This window comes from Podarcis muralis, chromosome 15 (assembly GCF_964188315.1).
Source record: "Podarcis muralis chromosome 15, rPodMur119.hap1.1, whole genome shotgun sequence".
Classification (NCBI taxonomy): domain Eukaryota; kingdom Metazoa; phylum Chordata; class Lepidosauria; order Squamata; family Lacertidae; genus Podarcis; species Podarcis muralis.
In genome coordinates this window covers 33879288-33905198 of record NC_135669.1, presented here as the reverse complement: position 1 = coordinate 33905198, position 25911 = coordinate 33879288, and the positions used below count along the sequence as shown (strand labels likewise).

General features: G+C 47.4%; 1 protein-coding gene and 1 non-coding gene across 4 annotated transcripts in view; one reads left to right on the top strand and one right to left on the bottom strand.

Moving 5' to 3' along the window:
* Window positions 1-559: 559 nt before the first annotated feature.
* The window catches only part of SPNS2 (SPNS lysolipid transporter 2, sphingosine-1-phosphate), a 101931-nt gene continuing 76579 nt past the window's right edge, over window positions 560-25911 (bottom strand). Inside the window, exons 8-14 of one of the 3 annotated variants that reach the window (XM_077919630.1) lie at window positions 25312-25501; window positions 24227-24292; window positions 22622-22720; window positions 21520-21683; window positions 17363-17446; window positions 5324-5370; window positions 560-3232 (exon numbers count right to left, since the gene is read on the bottom strand). In XM_077919630.1, coding sequence (XP_077775756.1) covers window positions 17386-17446; window positions 21520-21683; window positions 22622-22720; window positions 24227-24292; window positions 25312-25501 — 580 coding nt within the window. In that variant the 3' untranslated portion in view covers window positions 560-3232; window positions 5324-5370; window positions 17363-17385. The remainder of the gene's footprint in view (window positions 3233-5323; window positions 5371-17362; window positions 17447-21519; window positions 21684-22621; window positions 22721-24226; window positions 24293-25311; window positions 25502-25911) is intronic. The other 2 variants (XM_077919629.1, XM_028708091.2) reach the window with 2 other exon arrangements.
* Window positions 10144-10216, top strand: TRNAK-CUU (transfer RNA lysine (anticodon CUU)). The gene has a single exon. It is a non-coding gene; the product is annotated as a tRNA-Lys (tRNA).

Sequence of the window (25911 nt, the reverse complement as noted above, 5' to 3'; positions counted from 1 at the left end):
ACGGTGGCAACATGAGAACTGGCTTTTTCTGTGGTGGCTCCCCACTTATAGAACGCTCTGCCCCAGGAGGGTTGCCCGGTGCCATCATTACTGAGATTTAAGGGCCGTTGCAGTGGGGGGTAAGGGGCCCACCCTGAATCGCACCAGCAGAGCCCAGGAGAACACAGATGGCAGCCCCCACGATTGCTTCCTAGTGGTCAGAGAACAGTAGCGCCTCCTATTTGCCAAGACGCTGCTGTAGAGGTGGCATGGGGGGGTGCTGCCAAGGAGGAGGCAGACCCAGCTTCCAAGGAGCACATCACAGGTGTTGCTGGAGACACGTTCCTTAGAGGCCGGATCTGCTGCCCCTGTGTATCCTGCCGCCCGAGGCAGTTGCCCTGCTTTGCCTCCTGCGTGGGCCGGCCCTACTTGTTTGCAGCAAGTCTCTTCAGATCTCTGCACAGGCATGGCTGTAAGCGCTGTTGGAGGAGAAACACCCGCGGTTTCTTTCAAAGCCACTGTCTCACCTGGAACCCGCGTCTCCCGACAGGCAGCCGAGCGAGAGATGAAAGCTGGCACAAAGTGTTTAAATAGCTTTATTTCTTAATTTACATAATGCATATATTTATATTTAATTCTTCTTCTTATACTCTGAGATCCATAATCAACTTCATTGCTCTTTAAAATATAAAATAGCCATTTTTCGTCTTATTTGTTTTTGTTTTGCTTCTGAAAGAAAATCAGAAAACTGGTTCGAGTCCTGCCTTGTATAACAAGAAAACGTACGTCACATTTCCATCCCTTTCACCATTTGCCAAAGCGATTGTTTTTAAGTGTCTCTTTACAAGGAAAGAAAGACGGGGGGGAAAGGACGGAGCAAATGACAAAAGCCCGGCAGTGAGAGGCAGGGTGAAAGGTGGAACATTTGAGGAGATGCGGGGAGATGATGAGGGTGGAGGTCAAGATTACTTTCCCATCTTGCGTGGTGATGCTTTGACCTGATTTATGCTCTGAGAGCGCACCTTTTTCTTAATGTTCTTCTGTGGCTGAAATTCAGACCATGGTGATACCTTCCCCTCCAGGCCCTGACAGCTATGTTCTCCCTGCCACTGCACCATTCTCTCTGGCAAATAAATTCAGCCTAATCCCAGAGTTGGCTCATAGCTTTCCAATGCAAAAGTGGGTGCGTATAATAAACAGTAAACTTAGCTCCACTGTCTCTTCACTTTGTATTTTTAGGCCTCTTCTGGAGAGCAGCTTCCTATGTGCCTATAGCCCGCTCCAGGCTTTCTACATCCGAGTCAAGTAAACAGGTGAAGGACAAATGTCCTACACAAACCCACCCCCTGCCGCTATTCCTGTTGAGCCCCCTGGAGTCCTCATCCTCAGGGGTTCATGCACAGAAGAGGCTCCCTTCTTCAGAAGTTTGCCCTCCAACACACCTGACTTGCGGTGTCTATGTGTGTGTGGAGTTAGCTTGCTTGTCTCCACCACCCCACGCAGCTGCAGAAAGCTTGTAGCACCAACAACAGGAAGTGGAAGGGACTGACACTTCTATCAGGGATCTGTCGTAGAGAATTGGCACCGTGTACCATGCAACTTAGGGACGTGGGTGGCGCTGTGAGTTAAACCACAGAGCCTAGGGCTTGCCAATCAGAAGGTTGGCGGTTCAAATCCCTGCGACGGGGTGAGCTCCCGTTGCTCGGTCCCTGCTCCTGCCCACCTAGCAGTTCGAAAGCACGAAGTGCAAGTAGATAAATAGGTACCACTCCAGCGGGAAGGTAAACGGCATTTCCGTGCACTGCTCTGGTTCGCCAGAAGCAGTTTAGTCATGCTGGCCACATGACCCGGAAGCTGTCTGCGGATAAACGCCAGCTCCCTCGGCCAATAAAGCGAGATGAGCGCCGCAACCCCAGAGTTGTTCACGACTGGACCTAATGGTCAGGGGTCCCTTTACTTGGCAGGCCTTTCGTCTTCCAAGGTGCTACAACCTTTCAGCAGAGCCTCGAACCCCCATAGGAGTCACTACCCTCCTGGCCCTTGCTAGAGGTGGGAGGCAATATTCCTGACTATATGTGCATGTTCACTGACAAGAGATGGCTGATGTTAAACCCAACACAGCAGAAATCACGTTCTTTCTGCTTCTCTGAGTGAGTTGACAGGCGCTACTGGGAGCCAATCAGGTTCTTTCTGAACACACAAATTTCTTGGAACAGCAGAGACTGGAGATTTCGGGATCTGGGTGGGATCACTGTGGCTCCACCACAGCCTGCCCTACTCAAAGAGTTCCCTAACATCAACCTACTCCCATAGCATTTGACTCCAGCAGGAAACAGCGGTTCTTCTCCAACCTAACCTTGACCCAAAAGCAGCAACTATCTCACATTCACTTGCATTTAAAGAAACGGACACTCTGGGCAGCTTCATTTCTGACCCGGAGGACCATCAGTAGGTAGGTAACGTTCTCGGCTAAAGCTGCCCACGCCGCCTCTTTCTCTGTTACTTCTCCCCACCCCTCAAAGGGCTTGAAATTACGCTTGGATTCCCCAGTAGAAAGTTGAAACACCAAATTCCTGGCCAAGACCAAACCCTGCAGTGGCCTTGAGGTAGCTCCAGCAGCTTCCTAATAGTGCAAAGAACACCTTTAAATTAAATATATATATGTATATATGTGAATGTGCCCATCCGGCCCAATCTTTTTGACCTCCTGCAGGAAGTGTCCTATGCCATGATTCAATAATACAAAACAGATCTTGGCTTTCACAACCCAAAGCTGAGGCTCTGCTTCTCCAACTAGGATGATGCCTCTGGATGGAGACAAGAGATGGATGGCAAGAGCAGCAGTGTGTTCAATGGGGCAGGGAGTCTTCGCCGTTGACCCAAGGGAGCATCTTCATGGAGCCGAAAGCAAAGCTGTACACCGGTCCTTCAAGTGACTTCTTTTTGGGAAAGATGCCAGCCAGGAAGGTCCCTTCCCTCTGGAGCAGGGAAGACGGGAGCTCTTCTTTACGCAAGACCGCAAAAGCACAGGACTCCACGTCTGTTGAGATGTGCTCCGAAGGACTCCCCCTCTCCTCTGGCTGAAGTAACACCATGTTGCTGCGTAATTGGTTCCCCGGGATGAATTTCCCGCGGCTCCATGTTCCGGGAAGGGTGGATCGGAGGGGGGAGGGCGTCTCCTGCAGGTGCTCGTTTTGGGGTTTGGCGGCTGCTGGAGCTCACAAAAGCTTTCCTTCATCATCCGGGACGTCAGCTGTGTGGAAGGGAACAAAGACAAGTTGTTAGCGTGGAAGAAAGGAGACACACAAGCTTTCAGAGCAAGGGAGACAGTTGGATGTGTATTAGCTCGGACCGCTAACGGGAATATGTGTGGCCATAATCCAACAGGCTGCAGAACTGGGCCAGAAGTAAGGGAGGGAAGACAGGTTCAGTTGTTTTCTATGGAAGTCTGCTGCATCAGGCAAATTGCTTACAGTGGTATCTCGGGTTAAGAACTTAATTTGTTCTGGAGGTCCGTTCTTAACCTGAAACTGTTCTTAACCTGAGGTACCACTTTAGCTAATGGGGCCTCCTGCTGCCGCCACACCGCAATTTCTGTTCTCATCCTGAAGCAAAGTTCTTAACCTGAGGTACTATTTCTGGGTTAGCGGAGTCTGTAACCTGAAGCGTCTGTAACCTTAGGTACCAATGTATTTGTAAAGACAGAAATACGTGAGGATGGTATGGGCCTGACTTCATTCCTGGTTTCGATGTAGGATTTTAAAATTGGGCAGTTTTATCAACTCAGCCAACCCAAGACTTGCAAGTTACCTAAAGAGGGTTTTATTCTCCTGTTCCTCCACGGCACACGGCTGTAAGCGGTGATAAGTCTTAGGCTTAATTTTCCTTTATAGCTGCTTCAGATACAAAGCAATTTTTTAGGACATGGATCTGTTCCGATCAGGCCCTTATTAAACACACTACAATGCCGAAGTATTAAGTTCTGCTGATCTAGTCTGTTCTTGCAAAATTAAAGAGTGAACATGGCATTTTCCTCTAGCAATGAGTGACAACCTGTAATTAAATTGTGACTCTCTCAATTTATTTTACAACAGTCACATCCTGTCTGTGCTGTGAGAGAGCTCAAGCTGGCAAACACTGGCATTCCCAGGTGGCCTTCCATCCAGGAACTGACTAGTCCCAGATCAGCTTAGCTTCATTGAAGGGCCTACATCTCCCCACAGCTATAGGTCATGTGATGCTCCCACTTATGTGCTGTAAGACCAGACAAGTTTTTTCCCCCCAGCGGCTTTTTACATGCAAACATATTCAATGGTTTGTTACATGCCCAAATATGCAATGGTTTGCGGCATACAAATATATGCAGTGAAGCTATTATTTAAGCAATACAGGTAAAGCCACATTTTGGGACTGGGATCAGCTAAAGGAAGCAAGGGGCTCACCCAGTTTTGGAACCCCAGAGTGGGAAAAGCCATTGTGAACTTGGAGGTGGGGATTTGGAGCAGGAAAATGGCAGGCTGGGGAAAAGTAAAAATGCCCGCTTCCACTTCTAGAGCCTAACAGCTCCCTCTGAAGTGGCATTTTCTGCATTAAAAATGGAGGGGCTGCTGAGCTACTAATACACTTGAAAAGCCTGTTTGCCTAATAATGTACCTAAAGTGATTAAAAAAGACTAAAAGGACTGTCAAATGAATCCCTTGGTGTTCATACGATTAAATTTAATCACAACTGTAAGAGCTACTTAATAGGATTGTGCAAAGGCTCCTACTGGGATGGCCGGATTCCTTTTATGACTCCTTTCGCTGCTTCCTCCTAGGAATGCTCTGTCCAATTTAAGAGTCACTGAGGGGAGTCTTGAAGTCCACGTACTCAAACCTGCTGCATTTCCAATACATGGATAGAGGAGCAACTCAATTCAGCATACCTTTAAAGCCAAACATTTCCCATTTTGTCATTCTGAAAGGAATATGCACGAATCAAAGGAGCCAAGCCTTCAAAATTTGCACTCATCCGAATTTTTCAATGCCCAATAAAGCTTTACGGACACAAACGCTTCTGCCTTGTGGTTTCACAGGCTTCCTGGCCGCAAACAGCCAGCACACTCCTAAGGTTTTGTCAGAATCTCCTCCCCTGCATTTTGGATCCATTGGCTCAGATCCTCCCCTCTGGAGCAGCGGAAAGCAAGCTTGCTCTCTCTTCCATGTGACAGCCCTTCAGGTATTTGAAGATGCTCCCCTTCAACAGGTTTAGCTCCCCTTCAACACATCAGCCCAAAGGCCCGGCAACCACCTTCCAACCTGCACACACACACAGAAGACGCACACATCTCTTTGGGTTTACTCACCACCTTAGACTTTCACAGAGGCTGGAGGCATCATGAGTTGATTTACTCTGCAAAGCAAGAGGGGGAGGAAAGGTATCAGCAAGTTCCAAAAATTAAAAAAAAAAACACCACAGAAACTACAGACACAGACCCTGACACCGAGAGCAGCCGTCACTGGATACTCAACCAGCCAATGCTGAAGCCTATCCTGCTGGCTCACTTGTCATTTTTGGACAGGCGAGCCATTTGTGGAAGAGAACAAGAAAACAGGCAAGCGGAAATGGCATCGCCCAGGTGCACTGGGCATCCCTCCCACGGTGGCCGTGCAAGAGTCGCGCTGCTCCCACACTGGGAACAGTCAAAGACCCAGCAGCATAAACTCCCGAAAGGTTTCTGCAAGCAATGTCACCCCTTCTTTAGCTGGGGGGAGATGGTTGTTTTTGTACAGTGGATGTTGACAAGCCATCTTTAGACGACTCCCTGCCTGTCATCCATCCATCCCCTCTGGCAATACAACAACATCTGCCTACTTCCTGTCCTTTCCTCACTCCCCATTATCTATTTGTGAGAAAGGATAACAAGCACAGCGTGCCAAGCAGGGGTCTCAGATTACTGGCGCAAGATATTAGAGGCAGGGTTGTGTGTGTGTGTGTTTAATAAAATGGCTATAACACTTTTCTAAAGAGAGAACAGAAGAGAAAAATCAGACGACAGGCCAGCGTACAGGAATAGAAAACAGAAAACCAAACCAGCCGCTCAATAAAGTGAAAAAACAAGGCGGCTTAGTATTAAAGTTAGAAAAAGCTAAAACAACAACAACCCCAAACTTCAAATTTTTAAAAAGAAGACCACCACACATTTGGCGCAATGCTGTCCTTGAGAAAGGCATCCTTTGCCTGGGCTGCTTGAACCTGGCCACACAAAGCACAATTCCTGCTGGCATTGCCCCTCAAGGGCTTGGGTGCTGTCAGGTGTTGGTGTGGTTGCTCGAGAGCAAGCAGGCAAGACTCTGCCCTGTCTTTTCCAGCTTTACTATTAGTCCAAAATATTTACGGTGAAGAGCGTCGCAAGTTCATGTCTGGCTCAGTCGCTGGCAGAATCTGGGAGTAGCCTGTCCTTGTACCTCCCCCAGAATGATAGCCGTGCGACCCCCATCCTTCTCCTCCCCTCTCTGCGCCAAAACCTACTGCGCAGAGTGGGCGCTGGCAAAGTAGTACTTCCCTCCCCTACGCTTTGCTCAGGCTCCCCTAGCATCTCCTGGTCCCTGCACCTTCTCCCCACTGGAGGCAGGGCTTTCCTCCTCGCCAGAGGAGGAACTGCTTCGCAAGATCTTCGGAGGTTCCCAATAACACAACTGCCCTTCCACCTCTCGCCTCAGAGCTGATGGCAGTTCCCTGACAGGTGCTCTAAGGGAGGGAAGCAGCACTGCTTGGAGAGGGGGCTTTGTGAGCTGTGGGGCCCCCATGGATGCTTCCCCTGAACACCCTCTGCAACACAGACGGCGGTTGCTTCCTCCGTTATGAGAAGGGCTGGGGAGCCAGTGGCCCGCTAGGTGCTGCCAGACCGTGACTCCCATCCTCCTTGACCATAAGCCAGGCTGACTTGGGACAACAGGAGTTGGAAGTCCACGAATATCTGGAGGGTCACAGATTCCCCTGCCTGGCTGTAAAGGAACAATTTGAGGGTCAAAAGGCCTGCCTTGTACTTGAGGTGAACCTGATGAACACGCTCCAAATAATTATAATCATATTCCCAAGCTTGGAAATATTGCCTGCTGCTCTTGTCACCTCAAGAGTGCCTGCTTACCCACCAATGGTTCAGGCTTTCTGGGTTGGAACAGGGCTGTAGTGTCTCAGGCCATATCTCTGCCTTATAGGGAACCTCAGGCTCAGGGGCAAAATATGGCCCCCAGACCCCTCTGACCGGCCCTTGGGAACTCTTGTCAAGTGCTTCTGCATGGTCAAATGTCACCAGGCTTCTTGGTTGCCTGGATGAAGGATGCAGAGATGTGCTCTGCCTTTTGCGTGGCCCTAATGAGCACAGCCTCCTGTACAAAGAGTCACACCTGTTGCCACACCCACCAGTAGTGTGCCATCCCCAAGTTTTTTTAAAAAAGTCCTTTCCCATTATAGAATTAGAACGTCATTGAAAGCAGCTCAGACCGGTTACCTGAGAGCCCTACTATAGCTCCACGTGGGGTACCTTATTAAAGTCGCTTTGAGTTTAATTTAAAAAGCGACGAATAAGTGCAGTAAATAACTAAAAACAAACCTACTCCAACCTACTGGGGACAGATCTCCTTTATAAATAGCCCTCCCAAACAAATCTATTTTTCTTGAGATTGCAAATCTTTTTGTTCCTTAAAGAGGGGGAGGCAGCGACATCCTTCTCTGCTATTTTCTGAAAGGAAATAAGCTGCCATTGTTTTCTTTTTTAAAAAAAAAAAAGTAGCAGAAAAGTAGAGAAAAATGAGATCTTGGAATTCGGAAAAGCTCTTTGTCTGCTGTAGCCTTCTGCAGGGTTTGTTTTGTTGTTTTGATTTTGGAAAACACCCTTGTCCTGTTGTCTGTTCCACCTTCTCACTCACTATAATATAGCTTGCTGCTTGCAGGAATCCGCAGTGTTTAATCCAGGACGGACTAAAACTCATTCCACAACCTTTGCGAACTTCTACAATTAAGGAGGGTTTGCAGCAGCTGCTATTTTATTCTCGCCTACCTGCTCCAAAATGAGTCATTCAATTATTTCTAAAGGTATGTGAAAAAGGGATCTAATTTGATGCCCTGAAAGCTTTCCTGGAGAACCCTCAGGGTGTCTTCGCGCTTCTATGCCCCTTCTACTGGTAAACCGCTGGTTTCAGCGGAACGCTGCAATTTCCCCATATGTCACCAGCCTGCATTTTGACCCTTCCACGTGTCCCTCCTGGCGTTGTCTTACTTTCCTACGGCACTGGGAAGAAAGCCAAAAGCAGCATCACGTTCATTGCAGGAACTTCAGGTGAGCCCTGTCCCAGGGATGGGATGCGTAAACCTGTCAACTGCAGTTTCGCTTTTCCACGTTTCCACACCTCTGTGCCATTTTTAAAAGTCCTCAGGAAAATTCACCAGCATTTTAGTGAAAATTTCTCCCATGCACATTTTTGTACTCAATTCTGCCAAATATAGGAATTTTTGCAATGCATTTTCCTGCAACATAATGTATTTTGTGCATTACTTCCACTCATATATGCATTTTAAAACGCACACTTATGTGCATGCATTTTTTAAATGCGTTCTTTTAAAAAAAACAGGATTAATTTAGGGGTGGGGAATCTGTGGTTCGCCACAAGTTTTTGGACTCCAATTCCCATCAGCCTCAGCAGCAAGGCTTATGGTCAGGGATGATGGGCTTTGGAGTCCAGCATCACTGGAAGGCTACCCCTGATCTCCCCAATGAATCTGCTAAACGTTACAGCCCAAGAAAAGCGAAATTTGACCATTGAGTAGGTTTGGGAAAAGGCCTGGGCTGAGTGAGCTAAAAATATTCCATCTAGTTACATATTGCTTGATAAGCAATGACAGTGACTCCAAGCCTTTAAGGGAGCTGGCTGTGCTTTGGGAACCAAAGGCCGGTTTGCTCAAAGGAAAAGTCACAACCGATTAGGCCACTTGAAAACGTTAGTGCAAGAATGAGAGAGGATGCTGTTCCTGAACAGATCTGGGAGACTCGTGTGTTGAAGGCCAGCCAGGGGATTGGACATACTAATGGAGGATAAGAGGGCCTTACCAGTAGTCATTTGTTACGAAGGGATAGACAGAATAGTGTGGCCGCACCCTTGATTTTATGGAGTTTTATTTGAAGGAGTCCTTTATTTCCAAGTCAACTTACAAAGCATGGGTTATTAAATTGGCTTGTGCACAGTTAAGATTAACCACAGTTTAGCATTCAGATGCAACACTAAACCGGAGTCAATCAAAAACGGAAGTGAGAGCTTCCCGACTCATGGCCATGCTGGAGGAGTCAAGGGCAGCACATGAGTCCAAGACTTGCCTTGGCTCATTCTAAATAACTGGTTGTGTTTGAGTGCTACACTAAACAACAGTTCATCACGTCATCCAAATGCAGCCAGCTACTCAGCCCTGATTCGTCTCTTTCCGCCACTGTTATCTCCAATGCTTCTCTCAAGGTTTTTACCTTCCCAGCCTGTTTTGCTTCAACAATTTGAAGGGGAGAGGGATTCAGGTCCGTCGTCTAGCTCCTTTTCCTTCCAGAGGAAAACTCGGGAGGATAAAAGCCAGCATTAAAAAAGAGAACAAAATCAATAGCGTTCCCTTCTCTCTTCCCCAGGCAACAAAGCGTCAAGGGCTCTTCATTAAGCAACCAAGTGTCGAGACAGAGATAAAACTCCAAAAGACAAAGCTGTCCTACACTTTCAGCAATTAGGACTGAAGCTGAAAGCTTGCCATTCTCCTCCTTATAATGGCGGATTTGCATACGGACAACCTACCGTATTTTTCGCTCTATAAGACGCACCAGACCACAAGACGCACCTAGTTTTTGGGGGAGGAAAACAAGAAGAAAAAAATTCTGAATCTCAGAAGCCAGAACAGCAAGAGGGATCGCTGCACAGTGAAAGCAGCAATCCCTCTTGCTGTTCTGGCTTCTGGGATAGCTGCACAGCCTGCATTCACCCCATAAGATGCACACACATTTCCCCTTACTTTTTAGGAGGGAAAAAGTGAGTCTTATAGAGCAAAAAATACGGTATATACCAGGTGCCTGCAAGAAAGTTGTTCTACTCCAACTCCCATCAGCCTAAGCCAGCAGGGCTAAAGTCAGGGCTGATGGGAGTCATAGTCCGAGGCTAGATAGCTCAGTCGGTAGAGCATGAGACTCTTAATCTCAGGGCTGTGGGTTCAAGCCCCACTTTGGGTGAAGAAATTCCAGCATAACAGCTTTCAACAAGCAGAGAGTTGCCATTTTGCATGGAGGAACAGTCCATACCATGAACCCCTTCTGACCTGTAGTGGCACAATGCGAGGCACACCTCAAAGAGAACTAGCCCCTGGAGTCCGAAACCATCAATGGCTACCCCAGTCCTGTGATAAGCCCTTCTCACTTTGCACAGCTTAATTGGTTGCAAAACAAAGATCTGCCACCTCCAAATCATCTGCCCTAATCATTTTTAAAGGATGCACTCGTCATCGCTCCTCCACACTTGTAAAAGCTGCTAAAAGCCTGCCAATGTTTCTGTCACACAGGAATATTCGCAAACACACTGAGAGGGAGGAAATGTCAAGATTGTGTGTGCGCATGCGCTTGCAACTGCTTTTGAAGCTGTTGTGCCACATTTTGGTACATCGCAAATATAAAATATTCGGCAGTTTACTTTCCTGGGTGACACCAGATTAAATGCAATGAACTCGGGAACTGGGGCAAATCAGCCTGTTGTCTGAGCTTGAAATGGACCCTCGTCTCCTGATATCTGTGAAAATGAGTGTGATTTTTATACTGAATTTGTCTACATTATTCTGTGTTACACTTTTATTTCTGTTTTAAACCTAATTGCTGTACAACAACTAATACCAGTGAACTAATACCAGTGTACTGGAAGAAGCAAAGATCACCAGTGCTGAAGCAATGATTCTTCAACATCAACTTCGTTGGACTGGTCATGTTGTGCGGATGCCTGGTTATTGCCTTACAAAGCAACTACTCTATTCCAAACTTAGAAATGGAAAGCGTGATGCTGGTGGTCAACAAAAGAGGTTTAAAGACTGTCCCAACGCAAATCTAAATAAATGTAGTATAAACACTGACAATTGGGAAATGCTTGCGAGCGCTCCAATTGGAGAACAGCCTTTACCAAAGGTGTCATGGGCTTTGAATAATAAAAAATAATAATAATAATATTTATTATTTTTACCCCGCCTATCTGGCCGGGCTTCCTCAGCCACTATGGGCGGCTTTCAACAAAATATTAAAATACCTTAATGCATCAAACATTAAAAGTTTCCCTAAACAGGGCTGCCTTCAGATGTCTTCTAAAAGTCTGGGTTCTCTTTGACATCTGGTGGGAGGGCGTTCCACAGGGCGGGCGCCACTACTGAGAAGCCCCTCTGCCTGGTTCCCTGTAACTTGGCTTCTCGCAGTGAGGGAACCGCCAAAAGGCCCTTGGAGCTGGACCTCAGTGTCCGGGCAGAACGATGGGGGTGGAGACGCTCCTTCAGATATTGAAGACACTCGAACTCAGGACGAGATACATGCTAAGAGGAAGGCATGCTTGGCAAATCCACACTGTGATCAACTCCCACACAGTAACCAAATGCCCCCACTGTGGAAGGACGTGTGGATCCAGAATTGGCCTCCACATTCACCTACGGCCTCATTGTTAAAACCATGTTTTATGGAAGACAATCTTACTCGGCTACAAGTGATCACCAAAGAAGCAGCAGCAGCTGTATAATGTTTCGGGAACTTACATTATGAAGGGGCAGGCAAATGCAAGTAACACCTTAACCTCTATAATTGGAAGTGTGTGAGAGAGAGAAAGACAGGGAGAGCATCTATCTTTTCATCCACTTGTCAAGCACTCTTCTTATAACTGTGATTATAGGGCAGTCAAGAGGTCTTAAGGGACACTCCATCTTAACCCTAGGATTTTGAAACAAGCAGCCTTTCAAGCCCCAACCTGTGCAGGCCAGCATGTGCTCAGAACGTGACACCCAGATTAATTCATTAGCGAAGCCTGCAACCTTCGACCCCTTGTGTCCCGGCCTTGCTTATGATAAATGGGTTTAATCTAAAGCTTATGCGCTGGAACCTATGATCAACGAATAGGTCCGCAAACCACTTACGTGCAGCCTTTCTCCAGGCCTGCCATTGGTGGGATAAATCAGGGTCTTGCTCTGAATCCAATTGGGGAATACACATATCGACAAATGATTCTGATTTCCAGGTAGGATTTTAGACACAGAGGGGGCTTTCTGGAAGGTATCCACTGCGACTGGCTACACTTCTCTGTCTCTTTTGCTTACCGTACTTTTCCATGTATAACAAGCCCCCATGTATAAGACGCCCCCTATTTTGGGGGACTCAAAATTAAGAAAATTGGGGGGGGATTGCCCTGAGTTAGTGAGCTTTTTTTAGGGGGGGGGGATTGCCTGGCCAATGCTGCCAGTAGCACACGTTGCAGAAGCCAACAATACTCAGCCCCCTCGCCGCCAGCAGCTGCCAATCACCTGCCCAATTGACGCAACAACAGCCAATCGACAGCAGCCCTCGCCGCAGCCACCAATCACCAGAACAATCGCCGCAAACAACCTCCTACTCATGGCAGCAACCAATCACCCGCCCCACTCTGAACTGCCCATGTATAAGACAACCCTAATTTTTAAACATTATTTTTAACAGGAAAAAACCTCGTCTTACACACAAAAAAGAACGGTACCTGGAGATAATTCTTATCGGATTTACGGGTGAAGTAAAATATCTGCTTTTAGACGTGTGAAGGAGATGCATCTTATAAGAGAGCTCAAACTGACAACGGCAAGCATAAAAGGAGGTTCTTTGTAAATAGAAAAATGGTAGCCCCTCCGGCACCTTCTCTGTGACTGGCTGGGAGGCCAGAGTCCCAGTTTGTAAGTCAATCAAACCATGCAAAACAGGACCTGACCATTGTTCTGAGAAAGAGAGAGACTGGAAAGAAGCATGTAAATCAAAATAATTATAGCAAATACTGGCAACAAGAGGAATCTACGTCAGCATCTTTTTGGTGATGCAGTTCTCCAACCAGGCAACGTTTAAAAAATGCACATATTATCGGAAAGTGTGCATAAAAATGAAAGTATTGGTGAAAACTATATAGAAAAATAACTTACAAAAATGCTATTTTGCACTTGCAAAAATATGAACAGTACATTAGTCCAAACTATACACAAAAATGTGCTTATTAGGAGAAATTCACACAAAATGCTATGAATTTTTAAGAGAATTTTTTAAAAAGTATCACAAATTGCTGCAGAAATGTGGTGGACTGAACTAATCGTTGGAAAAATGAAAAATGGAGAGAAGCAAAATGGACGGATCCTTCCACCCCTAATGCAGGGCGATTGCCTGCTGAATAATACCTCCTAGGCCAGTCAGAATGGAAAGAGGAAGGATGTCAGAAGGGAGACAGAAAATAAAAATAGACAAGTTGGTACCAGAGCGTCTCTCTAGAGAGAAAGCGCAGAGGGCAGAGTTTGGATGCCTCTGGTTTTCAGAAACAAAATCAGCTGGAACACTCCTCAGAAGACCCAGCTTGGACTAGATAGCACTGAGGATCTACATGGCTGAGATCAAGGAACAAATCTACCACAAAAACATTAATCTGCCGGTTGCCAGGAAGGGGCTGGAGATTGTGATCACAGGGACATAAGAAGATCCTGCTGGATGAGCCCATCTAACCCAACATCTTGTTTTCACAGAGGCAAGCCAGATGTCTACAAGAAACTGGCAAAAAGGATGTTCTTAGGTTGGGGGGGAGGGAATCAAAACTTCTGAGTTCAGAATCAAGCATGCAGACTGGTCAGGGCAAAGGAGGAATGCCAGAGATTTTATCTGCTTGCATAATTTCAGTTTGATATTTGAGCTCCTACAAGGCGAAGTGGTAAAAACAAAACACCCCCTTTCTGGACCCTGTAACCAGCACTGACGTCAAGAAATCCTTGGCAAACGCCGATTCCTGACTGCAGAGGCAGCCAGAAAGGCATTTGGCAGTGACATCTGTGAGTTACATTTTAGGGTTACAGTTCTCTGATTCAGGCGCCCGCAAAAAAGGACTCTGCAAGGAACAATTGGAAGTTGGCCACAAGTCTCCCTACCCGCTCCCCACGCAACTCACTAACACATGCTACACTCCTTAAATCTCATAAGGAGATTATCATCTCGCTCCTTCCAGGAGAGACATTGCTAAAGGACTCATGGCGCAGCCTGATGACAAATACCTGCATTAAAATGTGCATATTCTTATCGGCATGTCTTGATGACTCTGGGAAATTAACAAGGCCAAGCCGGGCTGAGGTTCCACCAGCACTGCAATTTTTGCAGCTGTCTTTTAAGTAAAGGGTTTTTCTTTGGAAGCTTAAAAGCAGTTCAAAAGAGGTATTGTAAGAGTTGGAGAAGGTTCTGAAAAGGGCAACCAGAAAGATCAAGGAGATGGAGTGATTCCCTTTCAAAGAAAGGTTGCAGCATTTGGGAATTTTGAGTTTAGCAAAAAGGCAAGAGATGACACAGTAGAAACTTATAAAATCATGCATGACGCGAAGAAAGTAGACTGAAAAACCTTCTTCTCTCTGTCTCTCCTAACATTAGAACTCGTAGACCTCCAATGAAGCTGAAGGTTGGAAGGTTCAGGAGAGAGAAAAGAAAGTCCTTCTTCACACAGTGCCTAGTTAAACTAGGGAACTCATGTCCACATGAGGCAGTGATAGCCACCAACTTGGAGGGCTTCAAAAGAGGGTTGGGCCAATTCATGGAGGATCAGCCTGTCAATGGCTAGTAGCCATGATTGCTATGCTCTGCCTCTACTGGAAACCACAGGAGGGGAGAGGACTGCTCTTGTGCTCCTGCTTGCCAGTTTCCCACATGCATCTAGTTGGCCACTGTGAGAACAGAATGATGGACAAGATGGGCCATTGCAGGCTCTTCTTATGGTATTAAATGTGGGTCGCAAAGGGTAGAAGATTGGGGACCTCCAGTAAAAGACCCTGGGATTGTGACCCCTGGACCACCCACCAACAACGGCCCTGCTCTCAGGCAAGAGATCCCAGAACATATACATACAAAAATGCGTATTTTAGGGTAAAGTCCCCCAAGTATGTAAATTGCATACAAAAAGACACCTTCACTATGCAGCTTTCATTTTATGCTGAAGATACACCTCTTTGCCCTGGTCTTTTGCGCTTGAGATGATGGGCTCCATAATCCACACAAGGTGACCAAAGCTACTTGACATCTCAGATTGCATCCCTGAAACCCTGGAACCTTAGTGTGGTGTGCATCTAAAAATTTTTATTATTAATTATTGTTGTTATTAGGTTAATTAGTAATCGTGTGCAATACTTAAATCCCTGCAGACCTCTAGCATCGTCCAACAACCCCCACTCAGCAAATTTATCTAGGCAAGAGGACTTGTGGAAAAGTTGCTTGTATAGAAAGCTCACTCTCTAACCAGGAGACCCTGTAGCATATTTATTGTCATCGTCATTGCTAAGAGTAAAATGTTTACCCTAAACGTGTGGACTTTCTTGAAGCTTTTATAGAACAATGCAAAACAGGACGAAGCAGAGTTATGATTCAACACCTGCGAATCTGAAGCGGACTGGAGACACACAGATCTGGCCGCCCCTATCCCTGACCCCAACCACAAAAGAGGTATTCGTCCTTTCCTGCCCCACAGGGAGGAAATGCCTCTTCTGAGATTGTGCAACAGGTGCACGTGTCGCCCACAAACCAAAGCTAGCGAGCTTTCTTCCTTCATAACTTTCGGCTTTCTCAGGCGCAAATCTATGCAGGTTGAGCATCATCTAATTCCGTCAAAATAAGGTTTCTTCAGCGGAGTTGCATTGTAGGAAAAGAACAGGCTTGTTAGAATTAAGAGTCGGGATCCTAAATGCAATAGTGCCAGTGCGGTGCTCAGCTGCAGGGAGTGCACAGGTGTCGTGACACAGAAATTCATGCAGTGCTATTGCAAAAGCCTTCCAGAGCATTTGATCTCAAGCAGAGATGGGGAAACAGGGGCCCGCAAGACACTGATGGACTCCGACACCCATCAGCCCCAGCCAGCATACCCAATAGCCAGGGATGATGGGAGCTGTAGTCCGTCAACGTCCCAAGAGCCACAGGCTTCCTATCCCAGGTCTAATGGACGACAAAGCACATGCTTTCAGAAGGTTCTCGCCTCCTTCCTCTTCCGCAGTGTAGCAGCTTTGCCAGCTCTCCCCGTGCTCCGTAATTGACTTAATGTCACGGTTTCATAGCCAGGTTCTTGCTATCGTTTCCTCCATGCTGTTTTTGTTTATTGTTTCAAATCACAGGAGGTTGGCAATGCTGCATTCCTTCCGTGCAAGCAGCTAAGGTAAAGGCTGATCTGCAGTTCTGCTGGCAAAGAGGAAACCCACCATATATGTAGATATTTGAGAAATCTCCCCGAAAGGGAAAGAAAACCGGGGTGGGTTGGGGTGGGGGGACAACAACCCTGGGAAGCTTGTGGAATTATCTGCTACGAAGGTTTCCAAGGAAAAGTGGACAGATATCCCACCAAGCGTGGTAGGATGCCACAAAAAACATTGAATGCGCTTTTGAATCAATCCAGAATGCAGCTTCCTAAGAACCTCAGATTCCCTCTCAAAAACAACTGGCAAAGCTGATAGTCCTCATGGTTTTCCAGAAGGCATGTGATGCCTGCTGAAATTTCAGAAAGCAGAGGAGTGGGGTGAATAAGGTCTTCAGTGGGTGGAGGTGGGTGTGCTTCAGGACCCCACATTAGCAAAACTGGAATAAATAATGCAAATTCGCTCAAGTTGAACGAATTGCATAGCTCACAGAACCGAGCCTCGTCCCCAAGCAGAGGATTCCGTAAATGTTAATGTATTTATTTATTTAAAATCACCTTAATGTAAAGTTTTAATGTCAGCTCTGGACGAAGGAAGAGGCCACATGAATGAGAACGGATGCCGTGCCAGCCACCCCGAGCCACAAAAGGATTGGGGTGGATTATAGGTCTAAATTCATAATGCATTAAAAATAAATACACGGCTATCAAACTCTGCCCAAAAACGTATCGCATAACGTAAGAGCAGATCCACAAACATGCCTACGGAACCACATGTTTTGGAAACAGCAGCCCGCAAGAAGCAGCCTGGTCCAAAAAATAAAAAACCAATTTCCCAGCAGAAAAGAAGTTCAGATTTCTGTGTGTTTTCTTTTGGCACCGAAAATATTTACATATATGGTGGGTTTTCTTCCCCCTTCCATCCCCTGGCCAGTGAGTAGAAGCTTTCTTTTTTTCCTTTAAAGAAAGAAGACAAAAACACACACCAACTAACCCCAAGTTGTAGCGGTCATGTGGCTGTGTCTTCCGAGTTACTGGAGGTGCCCGTGGCGAGGCGGTCCAGATCCGTGCTGAAAAACACGCAGCCCCAGATTGGTTGGGTTTCACTTTTAACAAGCCCCCCCAAAGGCTCAGCAAAGATAATTACTGTATTTTTCGCTCTATAAGACGCACCAGACCACAAGACGCACCTAGTTTTTGGAGGAGGAAAACAATAAAAAAAATATTCTGAATCTCAGAAGCCAGAACAGCAAGAAGGATCGCTGCGCAGTGAAAGCAGCAATCCCTCTTGCTGTTCTGGCTTCTGGGATAGCTGCACAGCCTGCATTTGCTCCATAAGACGCACACATATTTCCCCTTACTTTTTAGGAGGGGAAAAGTGAGTCTTATAGAGCAGAAAATACGGTATTTGGTCTCCACTGATTCTAGAACAAAATGTTGTGTGTACACAGCCTGTGAGTGGCCCAAGGCTACCAAGGAGTGACAGGGCACTCAAGTATTATTTCATATTGTAAACAATATCTAGTCAGACCCTCTCTCTCTCTCTCTCTCTCTCTCTCTCTCTCTCTCTCTCACACACACACACACACACACACACACACTGTATTTGGTGTTGTTGTTTTTAATTGCATCTCTATCCCACCTTCCCTCTAAGCTCAAGGTGGCACAGTTTTTCTTCCCCACCTTATCCCCACAACAGCAACAACCCTGTGAGGTAAGTTAGGCTGAGAGACTGTGACTGGCCCAAGGTCGCCCACTGAGTTTCACAGCTCAGCAAGGATTTGAGCCTCGGTCTCCTGGCTTCCGAGTCCAGTTCTCTAACTGCTACACCATGATGGCTTATATTTCATACAGCTTGCACATTCAGCCTTATAGGTATGGCCGGGGGGTGGGGAATAATTAAAAGAAGAAGAAAAATGACTTTGGCAATCCCACCCGCCATTGCACCCAATGTGTTTTGACTATGATTTTGGCATGAAGTGTGATCCCCAGAACGTAACCCCTCACGTAAGTTGTCGGCTTACTGTATATTAGGTAAAGGTAAAGGGACCCCTGACCATTGGGTCCAGTCGTGACTGACTCTGGGGTTGCGGTGCTCATCTCGGTTTATTGGCCGAGGGAGCCAGCGTACAGCTTCCGGGTCATGCGGCCAGCATGACTAAGCCGCTTCTGGCAAACCAGAGTAGCTCACGGAAACGCCGTTTACCTTCCCGCCAGAGCGGTACTTATTTATCTACTTACACTTTGACGTGCTTTCGAACTGCTAGGTTGGCAGGAGCAGGGACCGAGCAATGGGAGCTCACCCTGTCACGGGGATTTGAACCGCTGACCTTCTGATCGGCAAGTCCTAGGCTCTGTGGTTTAACCCACAGCGCCACCCGTGTCCCTGTATATTAGGGCCAAGCTAAAATGGCTGGTATGATCCTTTTGAACATTTCCCATACTCCTTGGCAAAGGCTCTAGCCTGCTGTTTTCTGGGTCTAAATGGCACCCCTAGTTTATATACTGCCTTTCCTCTGTGCAGCTCAGGGTGGCGCACGAGGTTCTCCCCCGTCCCACTTCAACCTCACAACAACCCTGTGAGGTAGGCCAGGCTGGCGTGTAAGTGACAGGTCCAATGTCACCCAGTGAGCTTTATGGCCAAGTGGGTGGGTGAGATTTGAATCGGGGTCTCTCCATTCGCCACGCTATCTCACAGAGAAGCGGGGAGCGGAAGGAACAGAGGCAAAGATGACTGAGGCTCTCTTGCATTGACCTGCCCACCCCACAGCACAGTCAAACGTACGTGTCCGTTCAAGCAGGCCCTTTTAAATTAATTAAACTGCCTCCAACCCAGTTTCTGGCTGTGACAACATTCCCCCCTCCCCCTGCCCCCCGACACACTACATGAGCTTTTAACTTAATTAAAATTAAAAGGTGGCGGTGGGAGAAACAGCAGCTCTCCTATCCTATATTGAGAGCAGCTTCTGATATTCTGGAAGGTTGTAACACTTGCTGGATCGGGGCCACTGTAGATCGCACGTGGCCTGAAGGTTTAACTTGAGCCAAGCTTCTGAGCACGTCCAGAGTTGAAAATGAATAACCCCAGCCCAGTCTTTAAAGTGTCGTATTAGGGGGCAGGGATTCCACAGCAAAGGGGTGCAGCTTCCAGATAATATTCATCTCTGCTTCGCTCTTCTCTCTCCCCTCTCCTTATTTCTAAAATGATGATGATTGATAAATCAGTCAAGGACTGCCTATAGGCCTTCTTTCCCTTCCCTTCAATTATGACCCCAGTTGCTGCCTCATTATGCTCAGTCGCCAGGTATAAAAGATGACCGAGATGCTGTGGTCTGCCAGAAGAGCTGGGAGTCCCAGCATTCCCTTCTTCAAATCAGATTTCCCGGTCTCAGAATAATGGGGCGTCTTTACAGCGAAGAGCTTCTTGTGCAGTTCGTCAAAGCTGCTTTTTTCGAGATGGTGATTTAGAGCTTTGCGGAAAAGTCTCGGGGCCAGGAAGCTGGAAAGTCATTCCAAGGGAAAGGAGCTTGTGCCAGTTTGACAAGTGCCAGGACGGGGATCTTCCAGGCAGAGCGCCAATAAACTGGGCCCTGCTTATGCTACGAATATAAACTAGTCAGAAGTCCATTTGGCTACCAGGACTTGCTCCATCAGAGGCACTGGGCATTGGATGAGGCCCAGGAACTGACAGAGGGACAGGGGGCCACTGCCAAACTCCAGAGTCCCTTGGGCCAGGGGACGGGCTGTAGCTCAGTGATGGAGCAAATACTTTGCATGAAAAAGAACCCCCCAGCATCTTCAGGTAGGGCTGGGAGAGAGACACACCCGAGAGAGCTGCTGCCAGCCAGAGAAGGCAGCACTGAGTTGGATGGACCAGTGATCTGACTTGGTCTAAGACAGGGGTCTGCAACTTTTAAGACAAAAAGAGCCACTTGGACCCGTTTCCGAAGGAAAAAAACAACTGGGAGCCGCAAAACCATTGCGACATTTAAAGCATGCGCGCCGCTGCCCTCCGATCTGACAGCGGGTGGGAAGGTGACGTCGGGACGGTGCGTGACTAACGCACGCACCGCCCCCATGCGACGTCACAGCCAGTACAGTGCCCGCCACAGTGGGGAGTGTCGGGGCGCACAATGTGCCTCCTCCCCTTGCTAGTATCCGCCCTGGAGCCGCAGCAAAGGTGTAAAAGAGCCACATGCGGCTTCGGAGCCGCGGGTTGCAGACCCCTGTGCAACAACCATGCACAGAACCACACAATAAAAAACCATATACAAATTTGAAACCTGCTAACTATTATGGAAAGATGCATTATTCTTAATGGCCTGCATAAGCCAGCCTGATGGAAGAGAAAAGTTTTGGGACAGAAGGGGCCAGCTGAATCTCTGTTGACAATGCTGAGCCAGTGACACGAAAGGCTCTGTTTCTTGCTGCCATCAAATGGGCCTCACCATGACCCACGGTGCTCCTGCAGATGTTCAGCCCGGGATATAAGAGTACAGGCAGTTCCCTGAGGTACCTTGCACCCGAGTTGTTCAGGTCCTAGTAAATTATGTTCCTACGGAAAGGAGCTCACTCACAGAGGGAGAGAGCCTATGGAGGTCAACACACCCAGGTGCCCTCCAAAACCTGGGAACTGGCACCAGCTTGCTGCCCCCCAAACAGCCCTGGGAAATATAGCTTCATGAAGGCACTGATCTTGCTTTGTTCTAGATCACTCTCCCTTTTCATGTACCGTATTTTTCACTCTATAAGACGCACCAGACCACATGACGCACCTAGTTTTTGGAGGAGGAAAACGAGAAAAAAAATATTCTGAATCTCAGAAGCCAGAACAGCAAGAGGGATTGCTGTGCAGTGAAAGCAGCAATCCCTCTTGCTGTTCTGGCTTCTGTGATAGCTGCGCAGCCTGCACTCGCTCCATAAGACGCACACACATTTCCGCTTACTTTTTAGGAGGAAAAAAGTGAGTCTTATAGAGCAAAAAATACGGTAACTGGGTTCCTTGATCAGCAACGGCGACGGTCAAATGGGTCTGAATCTCATTTGACTGCGTAGTGCAGACATGCTTTTTTCCCACCGGCTGTAGAGGGCACCAACCCAAAGCTGGCATATATAATGTCATGTGCAAATGGCGGATACTCACTGTTGCTCTGCTTTGGCTCGATCGCTCAGGAAGAAGAGGGCCGTGGCTAGGAAAAACATCCCCCCCAGGACGACGACGAAAGGGCAGAGCATGAGCGCGTAGCCCAAGCTGAGGAATTCCCAGAGCGGCGATTCCTTTGTGCTCTGGCGAATCAGGTCAGAGATCTGGAGAGGAAGCAGAATTGGGGTCGGGGAGAGGGGGAGAGAAGTTAGCATCTTTCCGGGTGCAGTTTATTCAGTATGACAGCGATTGCTCGCTTGCAAAGATGTGTGGGACTCTCAAGAGATGTCAAGAGGGAAAGAAATATGATGGTTGCTACGATAAACCGGCTCCTTTTCTCATTGTCAGTCAGGGTTTCCAATTGTTATGCTTCCCTCCTGCTGGTCTGCAAAAACCCCTGCATGGAGGGCAGGAATAGCCAGGCTAGATTAGTCGTGGATAAGAGCAGGGAGTGTCACCCACAGCTTGGTGGTACTGCACATGCGTGATTGAAGAGGGTCCCGGGTGCAAGCCCAGGTTTCCCCAGTGAAGAAGAAGACCAGAAAAATGATTTTGCCTCCTCTTCCCCCACTCTAGTCCTTGCTACTTTCAGACCCTCCAAGTGCCCTGATTTTCCAGGGACAGTCGCAGATTTACAGAAGCCATTCTGGTTTCTTATTTTATCCTGGAATGTCCCGCTTTGCCTTAGGGCTTCCCTATTTTCATCGGGGAAATGTTGGAGGGTATGGAGTTATGCGACCCCCGAGCCAAGGAGATAAGTAACTATACAACCTTGAGAAGACATCTGAAGGCAGCCCTGTATAGGGCCTTTTTTTAAACAAAAAGTTTAATGTTTTATTATGTTTTTATATAGGTTGGAAGTCACCCAGAGTGGCTGGGCCAATCCAGTCAGATGGGTGAGGTATAAATAAAGTAATAATAATAATGATGATGATAATAAGTAGTAGTAGTAGTAATTGAATAGGACATCCCTATTTTCATCAGAGAAATGTTGGAGGGTATGCACTTTTCTTCCTTTGGTGGGGAGACACGATTGCCTTGCAAATGAGAGCCAAGCCTCTCAACACATCCCTGACCCATGACACCCCAAAAATGCACTTACAAATCCAATCAGGTAAGGGCTCCCCGCGTCTCCCAGAAGGTGTGAGGTGAAGCTTTGCAAAGCTACTGCAGTTGCCCGGCGTGTAGGAATAACCACGTACTGGCAGGGAGAAATATATTATTTATTATCATTGCATTTATATCCCTTCTTTCCTCCAATTAGCTCAACGTGGCATTTACGGACCTCCCACTCTGCGTATTATCCCTCACCACTGACCGGCTCAGGGTGACCCAGTAAGCTTCATGGTCAAGTGAGGATTTGAACCCTGGTCTCCTTGGTCCTTGTCCAACACTCTATGGGTGAAGCATTTCAACAACCAGTCCATCAAATGACTAGCCCACACTGGGATATGCCATTTAGGATAAGCATGCATTTGGGGACCATGCGATTACAGAAAAGAAAATGGTGGCAGAGCTGGCCTGATCTTGGTTGTACTTGTACCAATCTAAGAGCAGACCTACTGCAATTAGAGGCCTATACATTTAAAGATGTATTAAAACAACCATGGCTTCCCCCTGACTGCAGGAGAGAGAACCCCACAGTTGTGTGGCAAACCTATACAGTTCTTGCCATGGACTGGCTGGATGGAGAAGGAATGGTGGAAGGAACCAGCTGGGGAACTCCCAAGGGATTGGTGGTGGGACATTGGGTCCCTCAGTACTGTGAACACCCAAGGCAGGGAACCTGCAGCCCTCCCAGGGTATTGACTGACTGGGGTATTGGCCCACCCTCAGTATTGACTGACTGGGATATTGGCCCTCCCTCAGTATTGACTGACTGGGATATTGGCCCTCCCTCAGTATTGACTGACTGGGATATTGGCCCTCCCTCAGTATTGACTGGCTGGGATATTAGCCCTCCCTCAGTATCAACTTACTAAAGTTAGTGTCTAACAACATCTGAAGGGCCAGAGGTGCCACATCCCTGCTCTGTAGCCACTGGGGAAATCTATGGGGCCCTCTGGAAGTTATCAATCCATAATTCCCATCTGGAGGGCCAGAGTTTCCCCATACTTGTAGCAAAGGATGGTAGGTGCCCTTTTAAAGAGCACTTAGAAAAGAAAAAAACCCAGCCAAACATTAGTTCCTGCCCAAGTTTGGAAAATAAGTCAATTACAGGCCTGAGTGAACCAAAAGTGCACCACAGGAGCTGGCTCGGATATCCCTGCCAAAGATGGCGGCAGGTTGGCTAAGCCAGGAAGCAGAGTGTGGGATCGCCCCAGTTGCTCCAAGCTGAGCGGCACACACAGCTCAGGAAGCCAGAGGAAAGACCACAAGGGTTGCCCTGGCAAGGCCTCGCTTCCTAAAATAGAGGCCTGGGGAAAGGGCTGGCGTTGCCACCAATGTCCTCTTCGCACCACAAAAAAAATGAGCAGAGCTATTCATGGCATCACACAGAGTACCACTAAGCTGGCTCTGAGGGCCAGGCAGAGAGGCCTGGAGGGCCACATTGGGCGCCCGGCCCAGAGGTTCCTCATCCCATCCTTCTTAATATTCCTCCATAATGGCAACAGGATGCTGAACTCTGCACCAGTGCAATTGCAGCATTATGGACTGCATGTGGCCTTCACCAACACAGTTAAGAGCACTCCCCATGCCAGCTTACCATGAGTATGTCAGCAGTGATGGCCCAGTTTGAAAACAAGAGCGTCTCACCGATAAAAATGCAGACCTGTTGATGGAACATAGACAGCACCAATTGCTTAGTTTTTACCACGTTTTAAGAAGATTTCGTAAAACGGTAGTACTCACTCCTAACATAACCAAATGCACAGCAATTTACTTTATTGCACTGTGAAATTGGGCGGCTTGTTTCCTTTTGTTTGGGAGGGAGGCTGGAAATGTTCTTAGACAGATACTAGTCAAATTCTCATTAATTATGGTTGTGGGTGGAGTTAGATGGAGGAGGGAGAATCCTTATATTGCAAGGAGAGAGATAAAGGGAGCTAAACAGCAGATAGAGAATATTTATTTTATTGACAGTATTTATGTATTCACTGTGTTTGCATAGTGAGTCAACAATTTCCATTGATCTCTATGGGAACATTTCTAATGCGTTCCCGACCACAGAATTTTGATCCCCAAATGACAGGAAAAACCCAGGAAAACCCTTGAAGGGGGAAAATGCTCTCTTATTTGTCTGATTTCCCCCCCTCCCCTCATGGTTTCTGGCAAAATAGATACCATGGACCAGCAAAACACAAAAAGTAAGGCTTTTTTTAAGGCTGTTTACTTGTTTACAATACCACATGCAGGTCCAGATGTTTGGATATGTGAATCTCTAGTGCATAGCTGTCAACTTTTCCCTTTTCTTGCGAGGAATCCTATTCAGAATAAGGGGATTTCCCTTTTAAAAAGGGAAACGTTGATAGCTATGCTCTGGTGTGCATAGCAAGGTTTGGGTAATAATTCCTCATGCTTGGATAAGTGAATTTTTGTATAAAGAGTGTTTGGGTAGCGGGACCTTGGGAGCTTGTGGACTTTCCTTCCCTGGAAGTTTTAAAGCAGAGGTTGGATGGCCATCTGCCATGGATGCTCTAGCTGAGATTCCTGCATTGCAGGGGGTTGGACTAGATGACCCTTGGGGTCCCTTCCAACTCTACGATTCTATGACCTGCGTGTAATTGCAATCAGGAACTTCATTCCTCCCCCCCCCCCCCCGGACGCTACCCCAAGCTGCTTCATACATACATAGGCTCCCACAATGCTGCTCTTTGCCGCAACGAAGATCAGGCAAGTGAAGATGGCTGAACCCAGCATCCCAACGGCGCAGACTAGGGGATCCGCTCGCTGCGTCTTCAAACGGCACCACTTGGTTGCGCCGGCCCCAGTGATCACGCCCAGAAATCCGGTGAAGCAAGTGATAGCTCCGAAGATCAAGCTAAGGGCAAGGAACAATTCCAAAAATAGAGGCCTCTCTCACTGATACGGGCACATTTTTATACACAGGAAGGTGAGAGGCAGGTGGAGGCCGGGATTAGCAAAGCAAAAAGCATGAGTAAGATGTGCTAAACGGACATTTATGGGCGGAAACCCAAAGCAGGGAATTCATAAAATTAAGACGCTGGCTCTGAGGACCGTCTGGACGTTTTCCATGGGAATCTGAGGTTCTCAGGTGACTGAACCTCGGGGGGGGGGAGCACCTTTTTCTGAAGGGCGGCAATCTGTAACTGCATTTTAAAATTAACCTGGTTCACTTATGTGCTCTGTCTCTCAGAGGAGTCTATCTCTACTTTTTTCTTTTCTTCCTTTTTGGTGGTGCAATGGGGCAAGACATGTACAGTATGTCAG